The 22,198-nt window shown below is 39.2% G+C and overlaps 1 protein-coding gene across 5 annotated transcripts in view; it reads left to right on the top strand.

The window, feature by feature from the left end:
* SH3D19 (SH3 domain containing 19) overlaps window positions 1-22,198 on the top strand; it is an 82,207-nt gene that overhangs the window by 29,781 nt on the left and 30,228 nt on the right. For 2 of the 5 annotated variants that reach the window (XM_032109558.1, XM_032109556.1), the window contains 5 exons: window positions 8,628-8,668; window positions 15,667-15,709; window positions 16,939-17,086; window positions 17,321-17,522; window positions 18,143-19,135. In XM_032109558.1, coding sequence (XP_031965449.1) covers window positions 8,628-8,668; window positions 15,667-15,709; window positions 16,939-17,086; window positions 17,321-17,522; window positions 18,143-19,135 — 1,427 coding nt within the window. Of the gene's footprint in view, window positions 1-8,627; window positions 8,669-11,064; window positions 11,181-14,721; window positions 14,763-15,666; window positions 15,710-16,938; window positions 17,087-17,320; window positions 17,523-18,142; window positions 19,136-22,198 lie in introns of all 5 variants that reach the window. The other 3 variants (XM_032109560.1, XM_032109559.1, XM_032109557.1) reach the window with 3 other exon arrangements.

Genomic DNA, 22,198 nt, shown 5'->3' with positions numbered 1-22,198 from the left:
TATATGGGCGACCTTGTACTATTCTTAAACACATCTTTTGGCTGTTGGTTCACATTTGTGTTGTAGACAGGGTTTTGGGTTTTTTGTTTCTCATTTTTAAGTGCTGAGTTAAAGCTTCACTATGTTTGGTGCATATGTATTAATATTTCTGTCTTGTAGGCTGTCCCTTCACAACAAATACCTTTGCTCTCAACACACATCTATAATTAAAACAATAAGGAAATTCCCTTTGTTTCCTCACTCAGCTAAAGGTTAAACTCCAGCACATTTCATGCTGCTTATTTGACTCGGCTGGCCTATGAAGAAATTGAATTCAGCTGAAGGAGCACAGAAATCCTTTGGCATGGGACTTGTCTAATACCTTAGCATTGGCAATTGTCATACTTTGGAATTCCCAAAGGCACTCAAGTGATTTTTTGGCACTGAGGTCACACCAGTACTGAACATTTCTCATAATCCCAGTTCTGTGGGTTAAGTTGAACTTTACATTTTAGATTCCAAACATCTGTCTTTTGTATTACACCGCTGGAATTGGGCTGCTAATCTTTGACTAGGCAGTAGAACCCATTTGGTAGTGTTCCTGGGCAGTGAGACTCAGTAATTCACCTGTCGGAGGCCTTAGTTGCCTCAAGATTCCCTAGGAACTCCTTCATTACACTCTAATTTCCTCTCAAAGGATGCACAGTAGTTGAAGCAAATGAGCGTATATTTTACAGATTATTTTTACAGAGGAAACAAACATATCGAGGCAAAATAAGAAACATCTGTACCTTGTTCCCTTGGTCTGATTACTGCTGTGATGTCTTTGAAGTCTGTATACTTGCAAGCACCTGAGCTTTCTCCACTGGATTTCTCACCTCCAGCGTATGAATCATCTGGGTGCTGCTGAGTTCTTGCCCTTGCAGTCAACATCCTTTTGTTCCTGCTTGTTCTTCTCTGGAGCAGTGCTCTTTTGTGTTTCTATTCTGAAGCTTCTCTATTTTCAAAAGTCCAGCTGAAATATACCCATCTTTTATTTTCTTTGGGTGATTTCCCCACCCATTCTCTATTGTTTTCTCTTTGCTGATCTGCAGATAACTGATTTAGTAGGGATTTAACATACTCACTGCTATAAAAGAAGTGTTATCTATTTTGTTATAGTCATTATTAATGTTTCTAGTCAGATGAGAGCATACCACTTTTTCCCTTTACAAAGCTTTAAAGATAATCTTACCACTATACTCGTGTGTTCTATGAAATATAGAAACTATTTGAAGAAAATCTAATATTCATACTTTATAATAGTTAAAGCCCTGTAAAGATATCTTGAATCCTGTGGATCCAGATTTACTGGTTTTCTTTATGCCTTTGTCCTGCTCATCCTTCATGATTAAACCAGATTTTATTCATCTGTGATGTCAATTACAAAGGTTGTGGAGCTCATTTAGCCGCCAGGTTATATTTGATGTACGGAGATGTATGAAGCAAGCAGAATGTCCTGTCAGTGGCTAGAGAAGGCTTTGATTTACTGACTGAAATGCAACTGCAAATAGTTGAATCAAAAAACCATTCTTCAGAAATAGGCTTTGTTTTGTACTCTTTGACTGTAAAAGTAGGCCACTGTCATCTTTCCCCATGTGCAAATGCAGAAACTCTGTAGACTTTAATGGTAAAGTATTTCCATCAGCAGCTGCACTTTACTAAATTGTTCTGTTTGAAAGCGCTGGTTTTTCCCTTCTGTTTTTTAACTGTTACTTTTGTGTCTGAATATAATGCTGGCTGGGCCCAAGTATCCTGTCCTTATCACTGTAACAATTCAGTGATACTTTCATTTACATTTACAGTGCTACATTGCTATTATGCTATTATTAAAATTACAGGTGTTTTCTACTCCTGGAATTATTTACCACCAAGATTAAATTGCCATTAATCATAAATACTATTTACTGATTTTAATCAAAACATACTAGCAGGCTTATCATTACAGTGAGTGTGATACGTTGATAGATGGCATACCGGGGAGTCTTTTTAGCTGTTACAGGAGGGTCAAACTCTTCTAGCATACATTTTATTGGGAGCTGAAATCAGTCAAGGTACAATGAAGAGTTGAGAATGACTTGAATCATGCTCTAAGGATTTGCCTTTCTGGAATGGCTGTGTTTATACACTCATCTTGAGGTTAGGGGCAGTTCAGCTCAGGTTGCTATAGGAAATCTAGCTAGTAAGTCTGTAGCTCAGGATCAGGAAAGAATTAGTTCAGAGCGCACACAAGCCAAGTGACTCAGATTCACAAAAAATGTGGGAGTTGTTTCAGCTTCAAGGTCTAAGCTGGACATTATTAAATGTGGAAGCTTTTGTAACCTCATGACTTGTACGCTGCTGTGAGAATTGAAGTGTGAAATGTTATCATCTGCTGCCATGATTTGCTTTGACTTCCTGCCTGTGTTCTGCCTTAAAATTGAAGGTTTAGTTGCTAAAATACAATCCCAAAGTATGACAGTGACAAGCACATGAATATGTAATAAGTGATTGAAGAAACAGCTAGAGAGCAATTCCTGAAAGGATTTCCCTATGCTGATCAACGTGAGCTGTTTTAATTAGTGGAGCAGCTGGATTTTAGCTGCTGCTTAACTACATCCTCACTCGTCCAGACAGTGGGAAGTCGTGGTTGTGGCATTCATTAAGTGATGCAGAAGTAGACATCCTCAGCATATTGATGAGGATTGAATTGTCACTGGACTTAATTACTGGTTCAGGATTTCTTGCTTTTGGAGCTGGACCCAAGAGAGAAGTAAAGTTGTGTGGGGATAAGTCTTAATTTCTAGATGACCTTATCTATACTACTGAGCGTGTGATTTCTTAGGTGACTAGATCTTTTTTAGCCTCCTGTCCCCGCAGGCCAGGACAATACTCCATGATCTAGCAGAGAACATGCAAGTGTTCATTTACAGAAAGACTGTGGGGACAGGCTGCTGCCAACCGTATTTTTTCTGGTGCTTGTCCGATCTCCTAGTGAGCCAATATGGATGACCAGCACTAACAGGAAAAAAAAAAAGAAAGAGTGGATCAGCTGATACTGAAGGATGAGAAGAACAGCTGATGTGAGGTATAGCCAGCATTTGGTGATTTACTGTCAGATTAGTGGCAGAGTCATGGACTTAAGGTTTGTTTTCGTGAGTGGAGGCTGAGCTGCTTACCCCAAGGACTGCTGCTGGCCTCCCCGTCTGTCCGCTCCCATCGCTTCTCTGGTGCCATCCTGAGGCTTGTGTGGCTCTGCAGCCAGCTGGAGCAGTTGGCCTGTCTGGCTGAAAATTAATCAGGGTATTTGGGATGGGATTCTTTGTTGTTAACAAAATCACATGGCTGATCCAGCAGACTTGTGGCCATGCCAGCACCAACACAAGAGAGCTGGTGGAAATGGTGAGTGTGAGAAAGGCAGGTGTCTGCTTCTCTGACACTGATGGGGAAAGTGCACCTGGATTCCACGTGCTGTGTCAGCTCATTTACACTATCAGCTGGAGGACTGAGGCTCCTCAGCAATGGAGGCATTGAAGAGGCTGACCACTGTGGGTGCATTTTCTGTGTAAATTCACTTCCACAGGGTTAATACAATTCTGTCCACTGCATCCACATCATGAATTTGGGATAGTTGTGAAAATTCTGTTTTAGCTTTAGGAGCTTTTTGGTAGAACAAGTAAGTCTGTCTTTGGCCTGCAGGTGGTGGTAAATCTGATCTTTTGCACCACCCCAAATTTAGCTATAAAATTATTGACATCTTTCTGTAATTTGGTCTGCAGTGAAATAATTTAGGTGACATTTAAAACATTTAGTGCTTGGAATAGTGTCTTTTAATAAGTTTTTAGAATGTTGCACTGTAGTACACTGTTACAAAAAAGGCATGATTTCTAAAGTAACTGAGAGGAATATATCATTTTTTTTATTAAACTCGTGTTTTGCCTTACAGTAATTTCAGCATGAGCTATTTTTAAATTCTTAGTTCACATTCCAAGAAGTCACAAGACATTAAAAATAGCAACATTTTAATTCTTTTTACTCTGTGTGTGAGTATAAGGCAGGGTCAATAACCATCGCAATTAGATATGCATTTAACTTTTACACAGGTATGCGAATCTAAAGACTGATACTTTATGAAAAGCTTCATATAACGTGACATAAAGGATAAATGTTGAGACTTTGGAATAGATGCTTCAGAATATTAACTTTTTAGAACAAGTGATCATTCTTTTTCATTATTTTTGTTGGTTCCTTTTTCCGTCTAGACTTTTATGTATGTCTAGAGTGATGTGTGAAAGAAGTGCAGTCAGTTTTCCTGTAGAATATTCATTGTTATGTCAGTTTAGATAAATAAACTAAAGATCCTGGTTCTGATAAAGGGAACAGGCAATGTGGAGGGCTGCTCAATTCCTGCTGAGAATCCCATGCAAGCCATTAGGAGGGTGTAAAAGTAGATGAAGAAGAGATGCTGAGACAGGCTAGTAGCTTGGGATGTCTTTTGTATCCCAAGCAGTATCACAACCTGTAGAGCAGAAGACTGTAGATAGCTGGGGGAGACCGTCCCTAGATGGCTCACAGGCAGGAGGGGGACTGTCACAAGACAGTCCTGCCTGTGATCTCCAGAGGCAGGTAAAATCCATCAATGGCTGTTTGCGCTCAGCAACCAAGCTGTCTCACCGTCAGCTGACTTGTGGGAATGTGTCTGTGAGGTGCCCTCCCAGGCTGGAGGCTCTGCTGCTCCTATACCAGCTAAAGGACCAGGTGGGTGAAAAGATAGCCCAGAACCTCCAGGCCTCTTGGGTTAGGTAGCTGTCCTGCTCTGGGCAGACACAACTCCCTGCCTGCTCGTTCAGAGATGGCTGTGTGATTTGAGCTTTATTCCACTTAAACGGCACCTTCCCTCCTCTGCTCTGTGGGGACTGTCAAGGTGAGTGACGCTCACACAGGCGCTGTGTTGGGTCAGGAGTCACCCTGCAGGAGCAACCTTTTGAGAAACCTGGTAGCTAGACTGAAGTTGTGCTTGAAGAGAGACAGTGCTCAGTCAAGGAAGTGTCAAAGCAGAGCCCCTAATGAGGGAGAAACCATGGTTTATGCACAGCAAGTGCACTTACTCCACGGAACAGTTTATAGCTCTTTGCCTGGTCTACCTTGTGGCAGTTTTATTTCCCTAGTGCACAGATACGCTTTTGAAGCGTTTTCCTCAAGTATTTATATTTAGAAAACCTGTCCTTGAAACCCAGAGTAGAGCCTGCCAGAAAGAGTGAGTAGGTGTTTAACAACTTCAAACACACCACTCCAGGTTCTTTATCTTTCAGAAATGGTGTCCCATGGGACCCTTTTCATATTGCTGCCGACTTGAAGTACCCAACTGCTTTCAGCATAGCAGGCACAGCAACTTACAGATCCCCTCTGAACTTATTGAGTGGATTTTTCTGGGTGCAAAGAGGACCAGACAGAAGTGGGTTTTGAGGGGCTGGTAAGGGAAGCTCATCAAAGCTATTGCCTTAGCTGGAAATGAAACAAAGTTTGTGCTTTAAATTAACAGTTAGCAAGGTCTTCTAGGATAAATGTGCAGATGTCAGAGGAGTTGCTCTGGTTGTCCACTCCTGCATGCTAAATTGGGGGGGGATGGATGAATAGTTTCCATCTTTACTTATTCCATATTAGATATTACTGTGGTGTTGTTGCTAATGTTTATAAGATTCTTTAATACTTTGAAACTTCCTGCTGTCTGCACTGTTTTCTTCCAGCAGTATGAGTTTGGACTTCGCTTGTGTACGTTGCAGGGTGGCACAGGAGCTGCTGTCTCCCATCCCCACAGCTACTTATTGTCACACTGTCCCCTCGGGTGTTCTCATGTAACTGTGAGAGGAGTTCATTTTGGATGGATTAATTTTTCCTTGGCATGTGCATTTGTGAGCATTTTCTCTGCCTTCTGGTTCATTGCTGTGCCTTATGAACAGGAGGAGGAGGTGGGAAAGAGGCAAGGACCATGCAGTACAGTAATTGCTGCAGCTCCTACCTCATCAAATAGTAGAATTAAATTTGATTTGGTTATGTTAATTATTTGGATGGCTTGAGAGAAAACATGTCATTAACTGTGGAGCAGAGGAGGTTATTAGTAACCTTATCACTTCTCTCCTTGCAAGACAGAATAAGAGACCAGAAATTGCTTCCTGTGGAGGAGGGAGGGGCAGGCTCAGTATAAAGTATGGGTAAAATCACCAGCTGCCTCAAGAACAGCATCTTATTTAAATTACTGGGGTTTAGTAAATAATAAAGTTATGAAGTTTGCCGTTCATTTACAGGGCTTCATGGGAAAAAAAAATAATGTGTCCACTCTCACTTCCATGTTTATAAAGGGCTTAAATAATTGTAAGCTAGATGTGAATCAAACTCTCCTGGGGGTAGGAAATGTGGTGCTTGCCAAAAGGTTGTTGATGAGTGACCTGTTAAAGTGGAAAAGAAAAACTGTCTTCTAACAGTTTGTTTTGCCTATAAGCTCATAAATTTTCGGATAGAACCATGTTATCCTGCATTCAATATTACAGATAGTTGCATATTTGAGCTGCCTTGCTGCCCTTGATATATCCATACTTCAACTTCACTCGGATGGTTTCATGAGAGGTTTTACTTTTTGTTCTTTGCATTTTGATTTTAAAAATGTTTCTTATATATCCTTTTGGTTCTCATGCCATATGGAAAGTTTGAATTTGTGTCTACATGATGACTCCTATGATTTCTAGCCAAAAATACTTGCTTTTATATGGAAGTGCTTCTCACATTCTGAGGCAAATTGCATTGGGTCAAAGGGCTTTTGCCAGTGGAAGAAAGAAATTGTTCATTTTTGTTCTTACTGATACTTGAATATGCATACTTCACGGATTTCCTAATTTCTGCCTATAAAACTTAAGTAAATCCTGAATTCTTGGTATAGAAAGTTATGGCTGCTCCAGAAGATTTCAGATTCATGTTCCTAGACTTTGGTCTCCTTCCTGTCTGATAATAAATATGATTAAAACCCTAAAGATTGTAGTTATTCACAGAAATGAGAGCGAAAGAATAAAGTTTCAAAAATGAAAATCCAAAAGAAAGAGACTTGAGATACAAGGAACTAAGAAAAGAGTCTGGAGTACATCTGTGAGGAACACACAACTAAAAGTGTTTCTTAAAGATAAGGCTGTATTATGATGGGACACTTTGAAGGAAAATTAGAACCCTTTTCTGCTAAAAATGCACAGTGAAATATGACTGATAGAAATGTTTTCTAAAGCAGCTTTGCAAGCAGTGTGGATTGGGGCCAAGCCACGTTTGAACTGTTTCTGAAACCAGACAAATAGGCATTGTTTATTCTAGACTAGCCAGACTGTTTCAGATAACAGTTCCGTCAGAGCAACATTCATTTCTAGTCTTAATTAGTTTCCAGAATGATTGTAGAGAGAGGACGTTTTTCATCCACATCCTTTCTGACTCTCTCTTTCTTCTCTCCTCTGAATCCCCCTACTCTTCATCTCACTGGAGTAATTGCAGCCATCATGTGCACGTGGAGCTAAACTGAGCCCTGGCAGAGTTGGTGTGCTGCACACCAGCAGAGCAAGGGCAGACTTAAAATGCTAATGCACTCGCTGTACTAACATTCCTGCTGTTCTACTGCTGATGAAGTCTGGTGCTGGAAGGTTTCTGGAAAAGGCTTGATTAGTATACCTTTGTCTTGTTGTTAAGATACCGTATTAATTTGAACCAGATACAGTTTATTTCAGCCTTTAAAATGTCTATTCAGCATTCCAGAGGCTTCTCACCAATAGATATTCTTTATTTCTGGCGTTTAAAGGAGAAAAAAGAGAAAAACCCCTTCTTATCTGAACTGATTGGTTGTTTTGTTTGTTTGTGTTGTCTTAATTCCTCTGTATCTTAGCACAAAGTGGAAGATTATTAATACCATGTTTTTCAAGTTGCAGCATTTCTAAAAGTGATAATCCCAAATTAGATTTGATTTTTACCTGCAAAAATAGTAGGGGCTGCTGTATGTGTTAAATAAGGCATTCAGAAGAGAGGCATCAGAAACCTTAGTCTTACTAAGAAAACAGATGAGTTGGCAAAAAGAAACATTTTTCTGTCCTGTGTATCAACAAATATTTGGTCATGTTGTCTTCCTAACCCCACCCACCAAGTTATTACTGAAAAATGTTATCTCAGCTGGAAGGGAAGACAAGTTGTTAAGTAATTGTTAACAATATTTAGCAAAAGGGTTTAGGTTTTTACTTCACTGTGTAAGTTTTATTTATTTATGAGAATGTTAAGTCTTTAAATGCTTATAATCTGCGAATATGCACACCCACATGAGACAAAATGTGAACTTCAAGACAGGATTGAGAGAAATAATGGATTTAATAATTGGTTTTCTATCTTTGCAGAGTCTTGAAGCCAAGCTGTAACCTGGTTTTCATTAGAAGGGGTTGGGTATGGTTGTATAGTCCAGGAGTTTTGCACAAATTTCTGTACGATAACAACGTAAGGGAAAAAAATGGGCTTGGCAAACCCTTTACAATATATGGGGAATTTTTGCATTATGTTACTTAATTGTTTTCTCTTTGAGACATTAACCACGTTTTAATACTTTTTTCTTCAATAAGCCAAGGACCGTTGTCATCCATAAGAGCAGCAATCAAGAGATGTAAGTTTACTTTTCCTTTTTGAGAACTGTAATATTGTAATATTGCTACATCTTTATTTTTAGTAACTGTTTAACTTGGTATGTGAAAACAAAGTAGCTGTAAGTAAGCAGTAAGCGGAGGGGCTGTAATTTCTCTCTTTTTAGACCAGCTTTTTGTTCCTTCTGTCCAGTTACTAACACTTTCTTACTTATGCATTAATGCATCTGTGCACAGATGTGATCCACCTCTGAAGAGCTTGGGTTAGACATGCCCAATTTTTAGTTCATTTGACAAAATAGAAGATTGTTTTATTTTAGTAGAAATCTGCAGCAACTGGTTTTTCACTGTACTGGGAACAGAATTAGACTCATATACTGGGCTTGTTTTGGGAAATAAAAGATTGTTTATTAATCTTGAATGAAAGTCCAAACTCTTCTTCCCTGATTTCAGCTTTCAAGCCCTTTTCCCCTTTCCCTGCTCACGATGTTTCCAGGCAGAGAATTTCTTCAGATGCATCTTTCAAAGTATTTTATGCTGTCACTTTCTTCCATTTTTCAGTTTTATTTCCTTTCTGCCCATGACTTTAATTTCATATTAATGAAACAACCCTCAGGATTCTGCTATGGGGAAAAATAAATTAGTGTGTGTAGTACTGATTTGTTTTTCCTGGACCTATTAGTCAGGGACTCATTAGTGTGGATTAGATTGGAGGTAGTGAAAGGGCGTCATGAAAGCTTTATTCAGAGCAAGTCTGCATGATACGGTAGTTAAAATGCAACACTTCATTTGTGCTGTTGCTGCCGCAGATGGAAACTGGAAAACAGAGAGCACCAGATCACAGAGGGCCTTTTGTGGTGGAGTCAGAATTGATTTACACTGCCTAAGCCCCAGTACCTTGCCAAACTGAGAAATCATCTAAGAGATCACTAAGCATTCGATATCTGTTTTTTGAAAATGTAGTAGCAAGTGATTCTTTGTTTTGAGGCATAATCACGTAAAAATCTAGTCAAGAAGCTATGGCTTATGTTATTTACTTACTAATATTAACATGTGAATAACTATGATGAAATATAAGTACCATGTGAATTATTCAGATAATAAGCTAGCAAAATAATAACCATGTACATAGCAAGGCACTGTATATGAAACTGTAGTTCTTTGTATGCCAGTACCCAGTGCTGTTAGGATCAACCTATATTAAAATGGATGCTGAATATTCCTAACTCCCCTTGCCATTAACCTTGAAAAAGTATGGTATTCTCTGGACAAGTGTATTTCCCTAACAGAGTTAGAAACCTGTCTTTCTTAATCCCAGATTCTCTGGGCTCTTATTCTCAAATTTTCATGAAACATGGTAAGTATGTACAGGGTTTCAACTTACCCACCTGAGGACGATGGTATATATCACTTTGTTTTGATAAGTTTCACCCTGTCTTGTGGCCAAAGAGGGTTTATTTTCCTTTGTCACCCTGAGCACAGCTCCGGATAGAAAGACGGTGTCATTTTCAGTTGTTTGACTGCTCCATAGGGTTCAGAAAAGTGAGCCCAATGTAACTTGAAAGAAGCAAGCATGTGAACATGAGATCTGCTCAGGAGTAATCTTTTGATCTCAACTCTTAAAAAGTTACCCCAGGATCTTTAATGATGGTCTCAGGCCTGGACACATCACTCTTAGCCAGCTCCCACTGAAATCAGGGAAACTATTTCCATTGATGCCAGCACAGCAACATGCAGAAGAATGCCAAAGAAAGTAGAAAGAGGCAAGCCAGATGCTGCACCAGTGAGACAAAAGGGAACAATGTTTTCGCTCGCTTCTACACTCTTCCAGACCAGGGTATTGTTAGGGAGCAGGGCTACAGAAGCAAGTCTCTTACCCTAAAATGTTGGAAGAATGTGTGGGCTTGCTCTGTTCTCCTTCTGTCCTAAGCAAATACATGGCTGAAGGAAGGATGTGTAACAGTTTGTATACACTCTGAGGCTGTGGCTTTCCATTTGGCAGTTTTGCAGCCATTTTTGGCTGTGGGTTTTGTTTGTTTTTAATTTTGTTTGTTTTGCTTGGGGACTTCCTAGGTTCTTTTGGCTCCCACTTTTTCCCAACCAGATCAATTCCATGACCTCATTCTCTTCCCCATCTGCACAAACATTTGGGCTGGCATAATGCAGGGAATGGTGCAGAGGCAGGAACATGCAGCCCAAGGAAAGGTGTAGGAAGGAGTGAAGTGCCTTCATAAATCATGATTGTCAAATTTGGTAAAAACTACAGGCTTACTCTAAGGGTGTAGTTATGAAGATCTTATTCAGCAGCAGTGGCAGCCTCTATGGTGCCTAACAGATCAGCTGTGAAAAGGGTGTAAAGGACTACCCTGGGGGTGGGAAGAGGAATCCCTGTTACTGCCCGAGGTTATTTTTTTATCAGTTCTCTCCCTGAAGTTGTACGAAGAAGCACTGGAGCCAGGAAGCAGAGGCAGGAAAGAGACTGCTGTTGGGGGTGGCATGTTCCTTCCCCTGTGCTGCTCGTGGTCTGAGCCCAAGGTGAGCAGGTTCAGGGAGGTAAACTGAGACAAAAACTGTACAGACAGTGGTTATTTTTTTATCACTGTGAACTCGCTGTGGGGTCACATGAGTGCTAACGTTCATTCAAGGGGATCAAAAATCCATGTTTGGAAGGGGAATTGGGCATCACCATCTCTTTAGCTACATTCAAGCGTTAAATCAGCCCAGCTGTAATGTCAGACAACGTGGTATTTCCCTGAAGTGCCTGGTAACAGAACCAGAAAAGGGAGCAAGACCTCCCCCTTGTGCCAAGAAACAGTTTGGGAGAAAACTCTCTTACTTCAGAGATACATGAAAAATTCCGAGTTAGTTTGAACCTCCACATCTACAGAAATAGTCTAATCAGATGTTGGGTGAAATCAAGGCTCTTTTTTCTGATGTTGGTTTGAGGATTATCTGATTATTTTAGTGTTCCCTGAAGAAGGACCTCAGTCATGTAGCACCTTTGATATTGCAAAGACCGCAATCGTGGCCTCTTTCATGGGACTGTTCTGTCAGTTCTTCGAACTGCATCACTTTGTAGGTAAGGGAGGGAGTGTTTGCCCACCCTTGAGGCTTTTCTTGAGAACTGTAATGAATAACCTTTATTCCTAGGCATCTATATAGTGAAACAAATAACTTCTCAGTCTTAATAGTCTCCATATTTCATAGGTTTTGTAGAGTGTCTAGCCTGGTTTTAGAAAGCATTGAAAGAAGGTGTGTTTTTAAATATTAGCACACGTCCTTGTTGTAGAAAGGCTTGGCCTATTAGAGGCTATCTTTCCAATCTTTAATGCAAAATTAAACTTGTTTTTTTAACACTCTGCAACAACAAAACTGTTCAGTATTTCTTACAGATTTGCTAATGGAAGCGTGGAAATAGTTACGCAGTTTGTACGTTGTGGAGGCCCTCAGTGCTCACAACAGAACCTTATTTATCTCTGAGCAGATCCTTGAATTATCTTCAGTTGTCTTTGTATTGCCTTAAAAGGTTGCCTGAAAGACTGTAATTTCTATCCCAGCTCTCTTCCAAAGGCTCAAATCTGCATGTCAGACTTCTGTTGCCGCCAGCTTGTCTGTAGCATCAAAGTTTATGGGTTTGTGATATAATAGTGGTTGTACTTACACAGGCATTTTGATCCCATAGCTTAAAATGTCCCCTGCACCATAAACTGTATGTATTTCAAATACAAATAACGTATTAAGTACACTTGAAAAGTAGGACCCAGAGAAGGAACAGCAGCAGAAAAAAATTTAAACATAAGTATGCAGCACAAATAGAGTACCCTGGGCCTGTGCACGTTTAAAAATAATTGGAAAAAGCCCACTAAATAGTTCTTCTGAGAAATCTGTACAAAAGAGGAATCTATAAGTCACTGAGCTGCCCTCTATTTACAGTATCACCATTAATCCTTTATGCTATACTAGGTTAAACACATTTAGATGCCTCATTGACACTAACAGAAATAAATAGCAACAATTGTAGGAGTTGATTTGATTCCCCCCCCCCCCGCCCCTCACAAGACCAATAAAGTTATAAGATTAAAAAGTGAGGGTTTTGTGCATTGAGTTTCCTCTCCTACCCCTTCTGAAGCTACTTTGCTTGTTTTACTTAAATACCCCTAAGCATAAGCTTCTGGAAATGTTAGTGATTCTCACCCTGAGCATTTCTTGTTGAAGTTGAGAAACCAACTGTTTTCAGCTGTTAGTGTATAAACTAGCACTGAAATACATTTCCATTTACTCCCATGATGGAAGAGGGGTTTTTTAAATCTTAAAACTGTCATAATTTGAAATCTGAGGGAAAAATTAATAGTATGCTTTTTCAAGGCAGTCTACAAAGGGAATGAAGAATGGACTTAAAGGATCAAAAGACCACAAGGCCAGAAAAATGGCTGCAGATTTTTTTCTTGTGTTTTTTTTAAGTCAGGTGTGTACTATATTTTAACAAATCATGTCTTTTTTCATGCACTTTTTAATTTAAACGTATTTATTTGAAATGGTGAAGGAATAAAAGCTGTGCAAGTCTGGGGACAAGGATTATTTAGAAAGTTTATATTCTCTTTTCCCTAGCATTTGTGGAATACCTGAGAGCAGAAGATGCAGTAGCTTTCACCTCTGTTTCTACTGTGCTCTTAAGAGCTTCCAAAACAAAATATGTTCTAAAAGTGTGGTTGTAAAAAAAATGTGACAGCAAAAATAGAGGAGATGTTGACAGAAGAAGGGAAGACCTTTGTCAGTGTCATTAAAAAATAAATGTTTATATTAAATGTTTATACACATGGAAGTAACTTGATTCCATAAATGCCTGAGAGATTTTTTTTTTTCCCGAAAAATGAGTACATTCTGAAATGTACTCATTTCATTCTGAAATGGCTTGGACATTAGTCCTTTTAAAGAGACATGTTTATATATATATCGACTGGTAAAGTTAGTTTTGTATAAATACTTTAAATGTGTTGTTTTCAAGAGAGCTTATTTGTTTACTTAAACTTTGGAGCTTGATGGATTACATAGATACCTCGCTGGGGTTTTTTTGCCTATGTTAAGAAAGGAAAAAGGTCTTTCAGGCTTTTTTTAGGTTTTTCCTGTTTGTTTTAATAACTTTGATAAATAGAAGCACATTTAGAATCTCACAGGAGGAAATAGCTTGTAGAATTTATCTAAAAATGAAGAAATAGTGAAGTAAGGCAACAGGTTTATCGATTCAGTTTTACGTGCCTCATTAATTAGCTTTTGTTTCTCCTGCCTTTATCATTGGTATTTGGCTATAACCCAAGCAGTTGTGTTGAATACGTTTACCAAGAGAACACCTTCTTCCATCGTCTTTGCAAAAGTAATCTTGGTTTTGATTGGTTTGACTCAGTTTGGGGTTTTTCTCCTCTAGCGCGTGTGTTAAATCAGTGCTGTGTTGCGATCTCTGGAGAAGAAAGTGAAGGCAAGGTGTTTATTTACTTAGTCAAACAATTTTTACGGAACTGATTTAAATGTGAAATCATGCCCAAAGCTTTGAGGTGTGCCTGTTACTGGGATCAACCTGCCCACCCATACCTCTGTGGTAGGTGAGGGTATAAATTATGGGATCCCAACTTCTTTGCACCTATATCAAGTTCTCAATGTAACTCATTATTTTTGGAAGAGAGAAAAGGCAGACCCAAATGAACCCAAATTTTAAACTAGAAAAAGCATTCAAAGAGATTTGATTTCCCTCTCCTCATTCCCATGGTGGTTCCTTGTTGAGCCATACAGTGGACACTTCCATGTTCAGTTATATTCTTCATGGTTAATTTATTGCAAGGAAAACTTCTGAACAGCCGCTGTTAAAATCAGCATGTGACTAGAAATAAAGTGTACTTTTATTTTAATATTTTAAGACACTATATTGTGAATAGACATTACAGTTTTCTCCTTACAACACTGGCACATGCACTATCCTTGCATGACTAACCCATTTGATCATGGCTTCTGGCACTCTGAAGCCTTGGTTTGTTCTCCTTCACCTCCTCTTTGTCTTCTGTAACCCCTTCTTTTTTTCCTCTAGCACTCATGAATAGTGCACATCCAAAATGCCCTGTCGAAGAGGTATGTCTGACACAACACTCTGTGACTCTTCAATCAAGTATGCTTTGCTGATTTCGGCTAATGATGCTGTGATGTTGCACAATTAGATGCTACCACTTCCTTAAATTGCACTTGCTATGCAAAAAATTTTTTCCCTTGGATAATTTGTTTTTCTCTCTAAAGAAATCCAAATGGAAATACAATGTGGCCATTGAAAAAAATTATTTGAATGTAAATATGACAAAATCAGAAAAGTGAAGAGGTCAGGATTTGCTTATTTTATGTACCTTGAAACACATGGTTTGAAAAAAAAAGAAAAGAAATGTTTCTGACTCTTAATCCGCAAAAGATTTAAACTTTAGCAAATATCTAGCTGGGAACGTTTAATATATTCTTCTTCCATGAAGGAGGGTGAAATATCTTTTTAGGTTCTGTGCCTTAGTACCTTTCCCTTCTATAAAACAAACAGAAAGAGACATTAAATAAGATTAAAGAGCACATCTCAGAAATCATTCATCGAAAGGAAAAGCCAGATATGTTTAACGCTTCTTTTTGTTTAATTCCTGTATTGTTTTAATGAAAGGAGAAGAAGTTTCAACTCTAGGGTCCCCACAATGCAGAATATAGGAAGGTGTGGGAGCAAAGAAGACAGGGGACAGGACCATCTCTCTTGGTGGTAACTTGGACACAGAGAGACTTAAAATTATTATGAAACTGCACTCTGAATATTTTTAAAACTTGTCATATTTAATACAAATAATTTTTTTTAAACTTGGCCAGTCTTAAAATCTGGGATTTAGGATCAGATACTCTATGTTCTCCATTTCATTTATAGTGGATTGGTAAGGGCTCTGCTATTATCCTCATATTGGTGTGACAGTATATTTTAACCTCTTCAAAACTTCCGTTTCTTTTCTTCAAATAGCTTCTCGGACCTCTGGCCATAGTGATCAACAGAGGGATAGAAGGTATGATACTGCTATTTATATTGCAATTAGATGTTACTGTAAAACTTGTTGGATTGTTTCACACTATTACTTTTTATGTCTTTCTCCTCTAATTTCTTTTTTTTTCCTTCTCTCTATCCTTCGTATGTTTAAAGCAGACTTGGAAAAAAATAGAAATACTTTGATTTTTAAAGTGCAATAGGTTAAGAGTTTGAGGAATTCTCTCATCAACTTTTGTATGTGTCCTCAAAAAGGGAATGCAACCAACCATCAAACCTCTGCAGAACTGTTTTATTTTCCTGACATCTATGTACGGGATCACTTCACAATGAAAATAAGCACACTTTAAAGCCTCCTTTCAGTTTCTCAAAGGGTATTGAGAAAGGAGGTCACCAACCTGGATGGCTGGTGAACTGAGTCTGCCATTATTTTAGATGTGAAGGAACTGTACCCCTCTTTTTTTAAATTGTTTTTAAAATCGTTTTAGAAATTATGCTTCTGCAGCTCTATTTCTGTCAGCAGACAGAAGATTCTGTAAGCAAATGCTTTATCTACTCACAGAAGTCCCTTTTCAAAGTGTTGTGTGAGATTCTGGATGGATCTGTGGTGCTCCAGGGACCATGGCCTGGGAGCATGGGCCAGCCCTGCAGCTGATGCTCTGAAATAGCTGGCACAGTAATAAACCAGGAGTGCTACCTGTGGGTCCTTCACTGTCACGGAAGTCCCTGTAGTACTGGATGATGGAAGCAAATAGGCCCTGTCCCAAAGACTTTGTGAGGCTTGTTCTGCCCCACTTTAGCACCCTGGAAGGTTTCTCATGAGGTCTGAGGATACACAGATTTTTAGGTATCCAGCCAAGAAGCAGTTTTAATTACCCTACTGCTTTCAGATTGTAGCAGGGCAAGGGCAAACACATTATTAGTTCTGTTTATCCTGTGAAGACTAAGACTTCTGCCATCTAATGGAGTTACACTTGTGTTTAGCTACTTTAAACATGTAAATTATTTCACTGAAGACAATAAACCTACTTTTTGGCTGAGGCATTTAATTAGGTGCTTTGAATGGAAGCCTAAGTGTTTGTTAGAAAGGTCAGGTAAGTTCCTTTGAAATCATGGAAAGACACCTTTGGTTAAATCAAAAAGACCTGATCTATTTTGATTTCCCATTCTGGGAAAATCTTGAACTGTTATACTTAAAAGAACTATTTTTAAATGTTTTAGGTAATTATTCCCCTTTGCCTTCATTTCCAGGCGTCCTGAAATTACAATAGTTGCTGCTGAACCCCTCCGGCCATCCTCCTGGTTTCCAGGTGCAAGTCCTGTTACTCCTCAAGGATTAGGATTCCCTTCTGCTTCATCTCATGCTCAGTGGAGGAGAAATGAGCATCTTCCAGCTGAGGTGAGCATGAATTTACATGAGGCATGTTTGATTTACAAAGGTAAAAAGCTCATTAGGTTAGAAAGGAACAGTTTTGGCTTGCTCAGACTTTCATCACATTGAATAGAAGGCTATGACGGTGTTCTCTTCCTCGGTATATGTTAGTTTAGTATTTCTTAATTTATATGCCACTTTTTTTTTTTTTAAAGTATCGTATCTGGATGTACCTGAATATTTATCTCTCTTATTTTGTAGCTTCCGCCATCGTACGAGCAGGTGATAAAAGAAATCAATCAAGTGCAAGTCAATACAACAAATAACAATAATGCTGCTGCTCCTAGACATACCACTACTTCTGCAACACAAACTGACTTTCCAGAGGAACTAATCAACACTTTGCCAGGAAGTAATGTAAAAACTAGTGTGCCTACACACTGGGAAGCTGCAGGCTGTCGAGGTGAGGCTGTTTTGGATTTCTCCTTGATGAAAACCTTACTCTGTCTCCTGAAGATGTACTTTATTGTTGGTCTGTGCAGCATTTAATATGAATAACAGTTAAATTTCTGTGAATTATTACTACTGTAAATTTCTGTGAAAATCCTTTCTTCTGAAAAGCTATCATTGCATTCAGACTGTAAGTAAATCTTGAAAGTTTTGTTCAATTCAGCCATAATGATAATCAGAACTTTGGGGCCAGAGGAGTTCAGATATCTTATCAAAATAGCAGCATATCATACATTCAGACTGAAAAGTGTACAAACTGAGCTGGGGATGCTACTGTACTCTTCTTTGGTATGGATTCTGTTTGCATGCCCCTCAATGCTGCAAGTTAACAGAAAGCTTTGAACTCAGCTTGTAGATACCATGCATTTCAGCAATCTTCAGCTTATTCCTAAAGTTTGTATATTTTTCCATTCATCTTTTTAGATGTTCTTTTTAGGAACAGAAGTGTATTTTTACAGCCACCAGGAGAGTTCTCAATGAAAGCCATCATGTTTACCATCCTGATGGCTGTCAAAAAATAACACAAATTAAATGTTCTGGAATAGATAAGTAAAACCTTTTCTTTTCTGTTAGCAGGGCAGAGTCCTCTTAAACCTCCTAGGCCTCCTTCATCTCTTCTGAGTAAGTCTCCTGCAGAAAATGAGAATCCTTTAATAGTCTTTGAAAATCCTGAAGGTCAGAGGTGCCAAGAAAATCCCAATGCTGTGATATGTCCCGTGCCAAAGCCAAGATCAAGAAGCAATCTCAGACCTGTGGTCAAAAGTACTGAAAGTAAGATAGACAGTGGAGAAGTGAACCAGTCTACTGCAAAACAGCAGCAACTTTCAATTCAGCAGTCACCTCTTCTAGATGACAGCTTACTAGACAATCACTTGGTGATGGACAGCATGAGTACAGAAAGGAGCCAGAATAGTATTGTTTCAATGATCAAAGTTTTTGAACCCCAAGGAACTAATGATACCTCAGGATTATCAAAAAAGCCAGAAATTGCCCCTCGTTCATTCGTCCCAAGATCTGTTACTACAAAGAAGCCAATAGTTGCTCCGAAGCCAGGGGTAGGCAGAATTTCAGAAGACTGGGATGCATGGACTGAAAGCAAATCAACACCTTCCAAGGAATTGCAGCCTCAGCCTGAATTAGTTGGGAGCAATGTTGTAACCAAACCTGAACTGCCAAAGAAGCCAAAACCAGGCCTTGTTAAAAGTAGCAGTAGTGATTTTCTTGATGCAAGGAGCGGATCAGTTGCAGAAAACAGTGATGGACAAAAGAGATTTCCTGTTCCTGCTCCAAGGCCTCTTGTTCTTAAAAAGTCATGTTACCCAGAAAATCCTGCCCTTTCTTTGGCCTCACTAAAACCGGTTGTTGCTCCTCCACGGCCTTCTGTATCTGCCCAAGAAAAAGTTTTAAAGTCTCTGGGGGAATTGTCACCTGCAACCAACTCGTCAGCACCTGCTTTGCAAAATAAACTAGATGTGGAAGGAGATCTGATCAGTTTTGATGATGATGTTTTGCCCCTAAGTCCAGCTTGTGTAGTTAAAGATAGCATCAGTTCTGAAGCAGCAACAGGTAAGAAGAAAATTTTTTAAACTGTCACTATGGCTATTCTTTGCAGGTGTATCCTTTGTAAGTTATGCCTACCTGTCTTGTCAGGGTTTATGTGTGTGTAAGAAACTTTTGGTTTTCTATTATGTCAAGATCACTGGGAAATTACATGGATTTTGAGATTCAGGAGGTTTCAAGGCTATATAAATCTCAGACCTTGTCTGCTGGATATATTACATGATTACTAAAATAATGATAAAAGACTTGATGTTATATGCTAGATGTCACCTCCAGAATGTGTTGCAGTTCTCTCTGGGGAACTCGGAACAGCTTGTGTCTCACCATATAATGTGACTAATTTATTTATAGAGTGCCTTAAGTTCTGTAGTGGAAACCTAGTCGTCTGAAGAAGGAGCAGTGTTTGTGGCATGTAGGAGCACTCCTGATCAAACATACTGGGGTAGTCTGTTCATCTCACCAATGCCTACTTATTTTCTTTGTCCCATCTTTCTGTCTCGTCTTGTCACGTGACTGCGTGCTTGTAACACAACTTCAGCTTCAGAGTTTTTTTAATAAATGAAAATAATTATTTCGTGTGGACAGATCAATTACTAAAGCTACATTCCTTTCATAAACCTTGCTTGATACTATTAGGCACTTAGTGTCAGTTTTTTTTAGTACTGTTTTAAGTAGTCTAAGACACAGGTGGGTATTGGGCTGTCATTACATTTTATAGCAATTGGTTTTGGCCTCTTAATATTCAAGTATGTCCTGGTTTAGCCCCATTGGAATCCAGGGAGTGTTCTGTTTTAAAGCAGAGGGTGTGTCAAACAAAATGCTTGTTTAAGGAACTAGCATTAATTTTTAATTTTTATTACTTTTAATTTTTTTTTTTAACCTCATCTGCTGGGTTTGCATGGTTTTGGTACTGGGGGGCCTACAGGGGTGGCTTTTCTGAGAAGCTGGCAGAAGCTTCCCCCATATCTGACAGGTGGGAGGGGTCCCATGCTGAAATAGGGGAAGAGTGTGGGAAGTCCTGATGCCTTAGGTTTTAACTTTTTTATTTTTCAAATCCTGTACTGCCTAGTGTGTAACTCTGAAGTTTCGTGTGGCCTGTTAGCTGCTGTTCTCTCATGCTGCTTAGACATAACAAAGTCTCTCTAGGTTTGCTCTTCAAGGACACCTCAATTGTCCCAGGCCCCAAAATGTGTAAACTAAAAGCCTCTGAAGAGGAGGGACAAACTTGGGGTAATTACATCATTAACTGATGTAATAATTGGAGAATTGACCCTGGTATGCAAATGGACCAAACTTATAAAAGTGTGAAGAACCTGTGACCCAGAGTCCATCTTGGGTGTAGCCTTTTGACTGCCCAGGGTGTACACCTCAAGTTTGCACCCCCCCTTCTAGGCTTTAGTTTACACATTTTGGGGCCTGGTGTCCTTGAAGTGCAAACCTAGACAGGTTTGTTATGTCTAACCAGCATGAGAGAGCAGCAGCTAACAGGCCACACGAAACTTCAGAGCTACACACTAGGCAGTACAGGATTTGAAAAATATAAGAGTCAAACCTTAAGGCATCAGTCATCCCCGGATGAGGAAGGAGCAGCAGAGACAACATGTGATGAACTGACCACAGCCCCCATTTTCATCCCTCTGTGCTGCTTCAGTGAGGAGGTGAGAAAATGGCAAGTGAAGTTGAGACTGGAAAGAAGGGAGGGGTGGGAGTAAATGTTTTAAAGATTTGGATTTATTTCTCATTACCCTTCTCTGATTTGATTGGTAATAAAGTCAAATAATGTTTCCCCAAGTCAAGTCTGTTTTGCCATGACAACAGCTGGTGAGTGATCTCTCCCTGCTCTTATCTCCACGACCAAGAGCATTTTGTTACATTTTCTCTTCTTCATTGGAGGAGTGGAGTGATAGAGTAGCTTTGGGGGGCACCTGACATCCAGCCAGGGTTAACCCTCCACACATCATTTATCATCTTAACTTTCAGAAAAGAGAAGTGTAGATGCTGTGTAGTTGTCACAGTAAATCAATATTAATGATTGTCAACAAATGCAATTTCTTCACAGTTCATGAATTACATTGTTAGATGAGGTTCCAATTTGTTATTGTTTCTCCTCTGTATTGTCATAAAAGCCCCAAGGCAGACGTAGAAAGTTCTCTTAAAGTTTTAAATTGTTAAGATTGGTACGTATAGACATGCAGTTCTCAGGGAAGCTTATAAAAGCGGTGAAAATAAGGCAACAAAAGATCCTGCAGGAGAGGTGGTTATCTCCACATGGATACAAGTCCATTTTTTCTTGGGCTGACAGATTCCAGGAACACTGCAAAAATATTACCAAGACTGAAAGGAGGCAGGAGTACAGGGTAACTGGAGAGGTGTTTTGTACTTATGTCAAGGAAATGTATGGCCGATGGTGTCTAGGTGGGAACAGAGGCATGATCATTGTGTCTGGAGACTGGAGTCATGGAACAGACACTGTACATGTGGATGGTTTTAGAAGAAAAGCCATATAGAGTAAAACTTTCGTAGTTTCAGCCATTTTATTTTGATTAATTGATGTAACAAAGAGAAGGAAAATGTACCTGTTCTAAGTAGCAGGCAAGAAAAGAGAGTATTTACATTTTGAAAAAGCATAAAAAGGAGAATCATATTTTGGCTATGTACACTAAAAAACAGACTTGCCCCCAACCTGGAAAAATTAAATAACATTAATTCTTCCATTAAATCAGAGGTTGAATGATCACAAATTAAAATCACCTGAGAAAAACAACTTCCATGCTGAAGTGAGAAGAATGTCATTCTTACTCTTTCTGGTTGGTGCCCTAGGTGTTATTCTTCATTTAATTAAGAAGAAAATGCTTTCCATTCTCATGGTTAACAGAGGAATTATTCAGATAGCAGCTTCCTGACTTCTTAAGTCACTTGTCTGTCATTTTATTCGTTCAATAAAATGTCATCTTTGCTGCTATCACTTCTTGCCTACTAAAGAGAAAAAGGTATAGCAGTATCACCACTTTATTACACTGTAAAATTAGGATTAATTCCAGATTTTTGCTGGCATTTTTAAGCTCAAGA

This window comes from Corvus moneduloides, chromosome 5, assembly GCF_009650955.1.
Source record: "Corvus moneduloides isolate bCorMon1 chromosome 5, bCorMon1.pri, whole genome shotgun sequence".
Lineage (NCBI taxonomy): Eukaryota > Metazoa > Chordata > Aves > Passeriformes > Corvidae > Corvus > Corvus moneduloides.
This window is presented reverse-complemented; position numbering and strand designations above follow the sequence as displayed.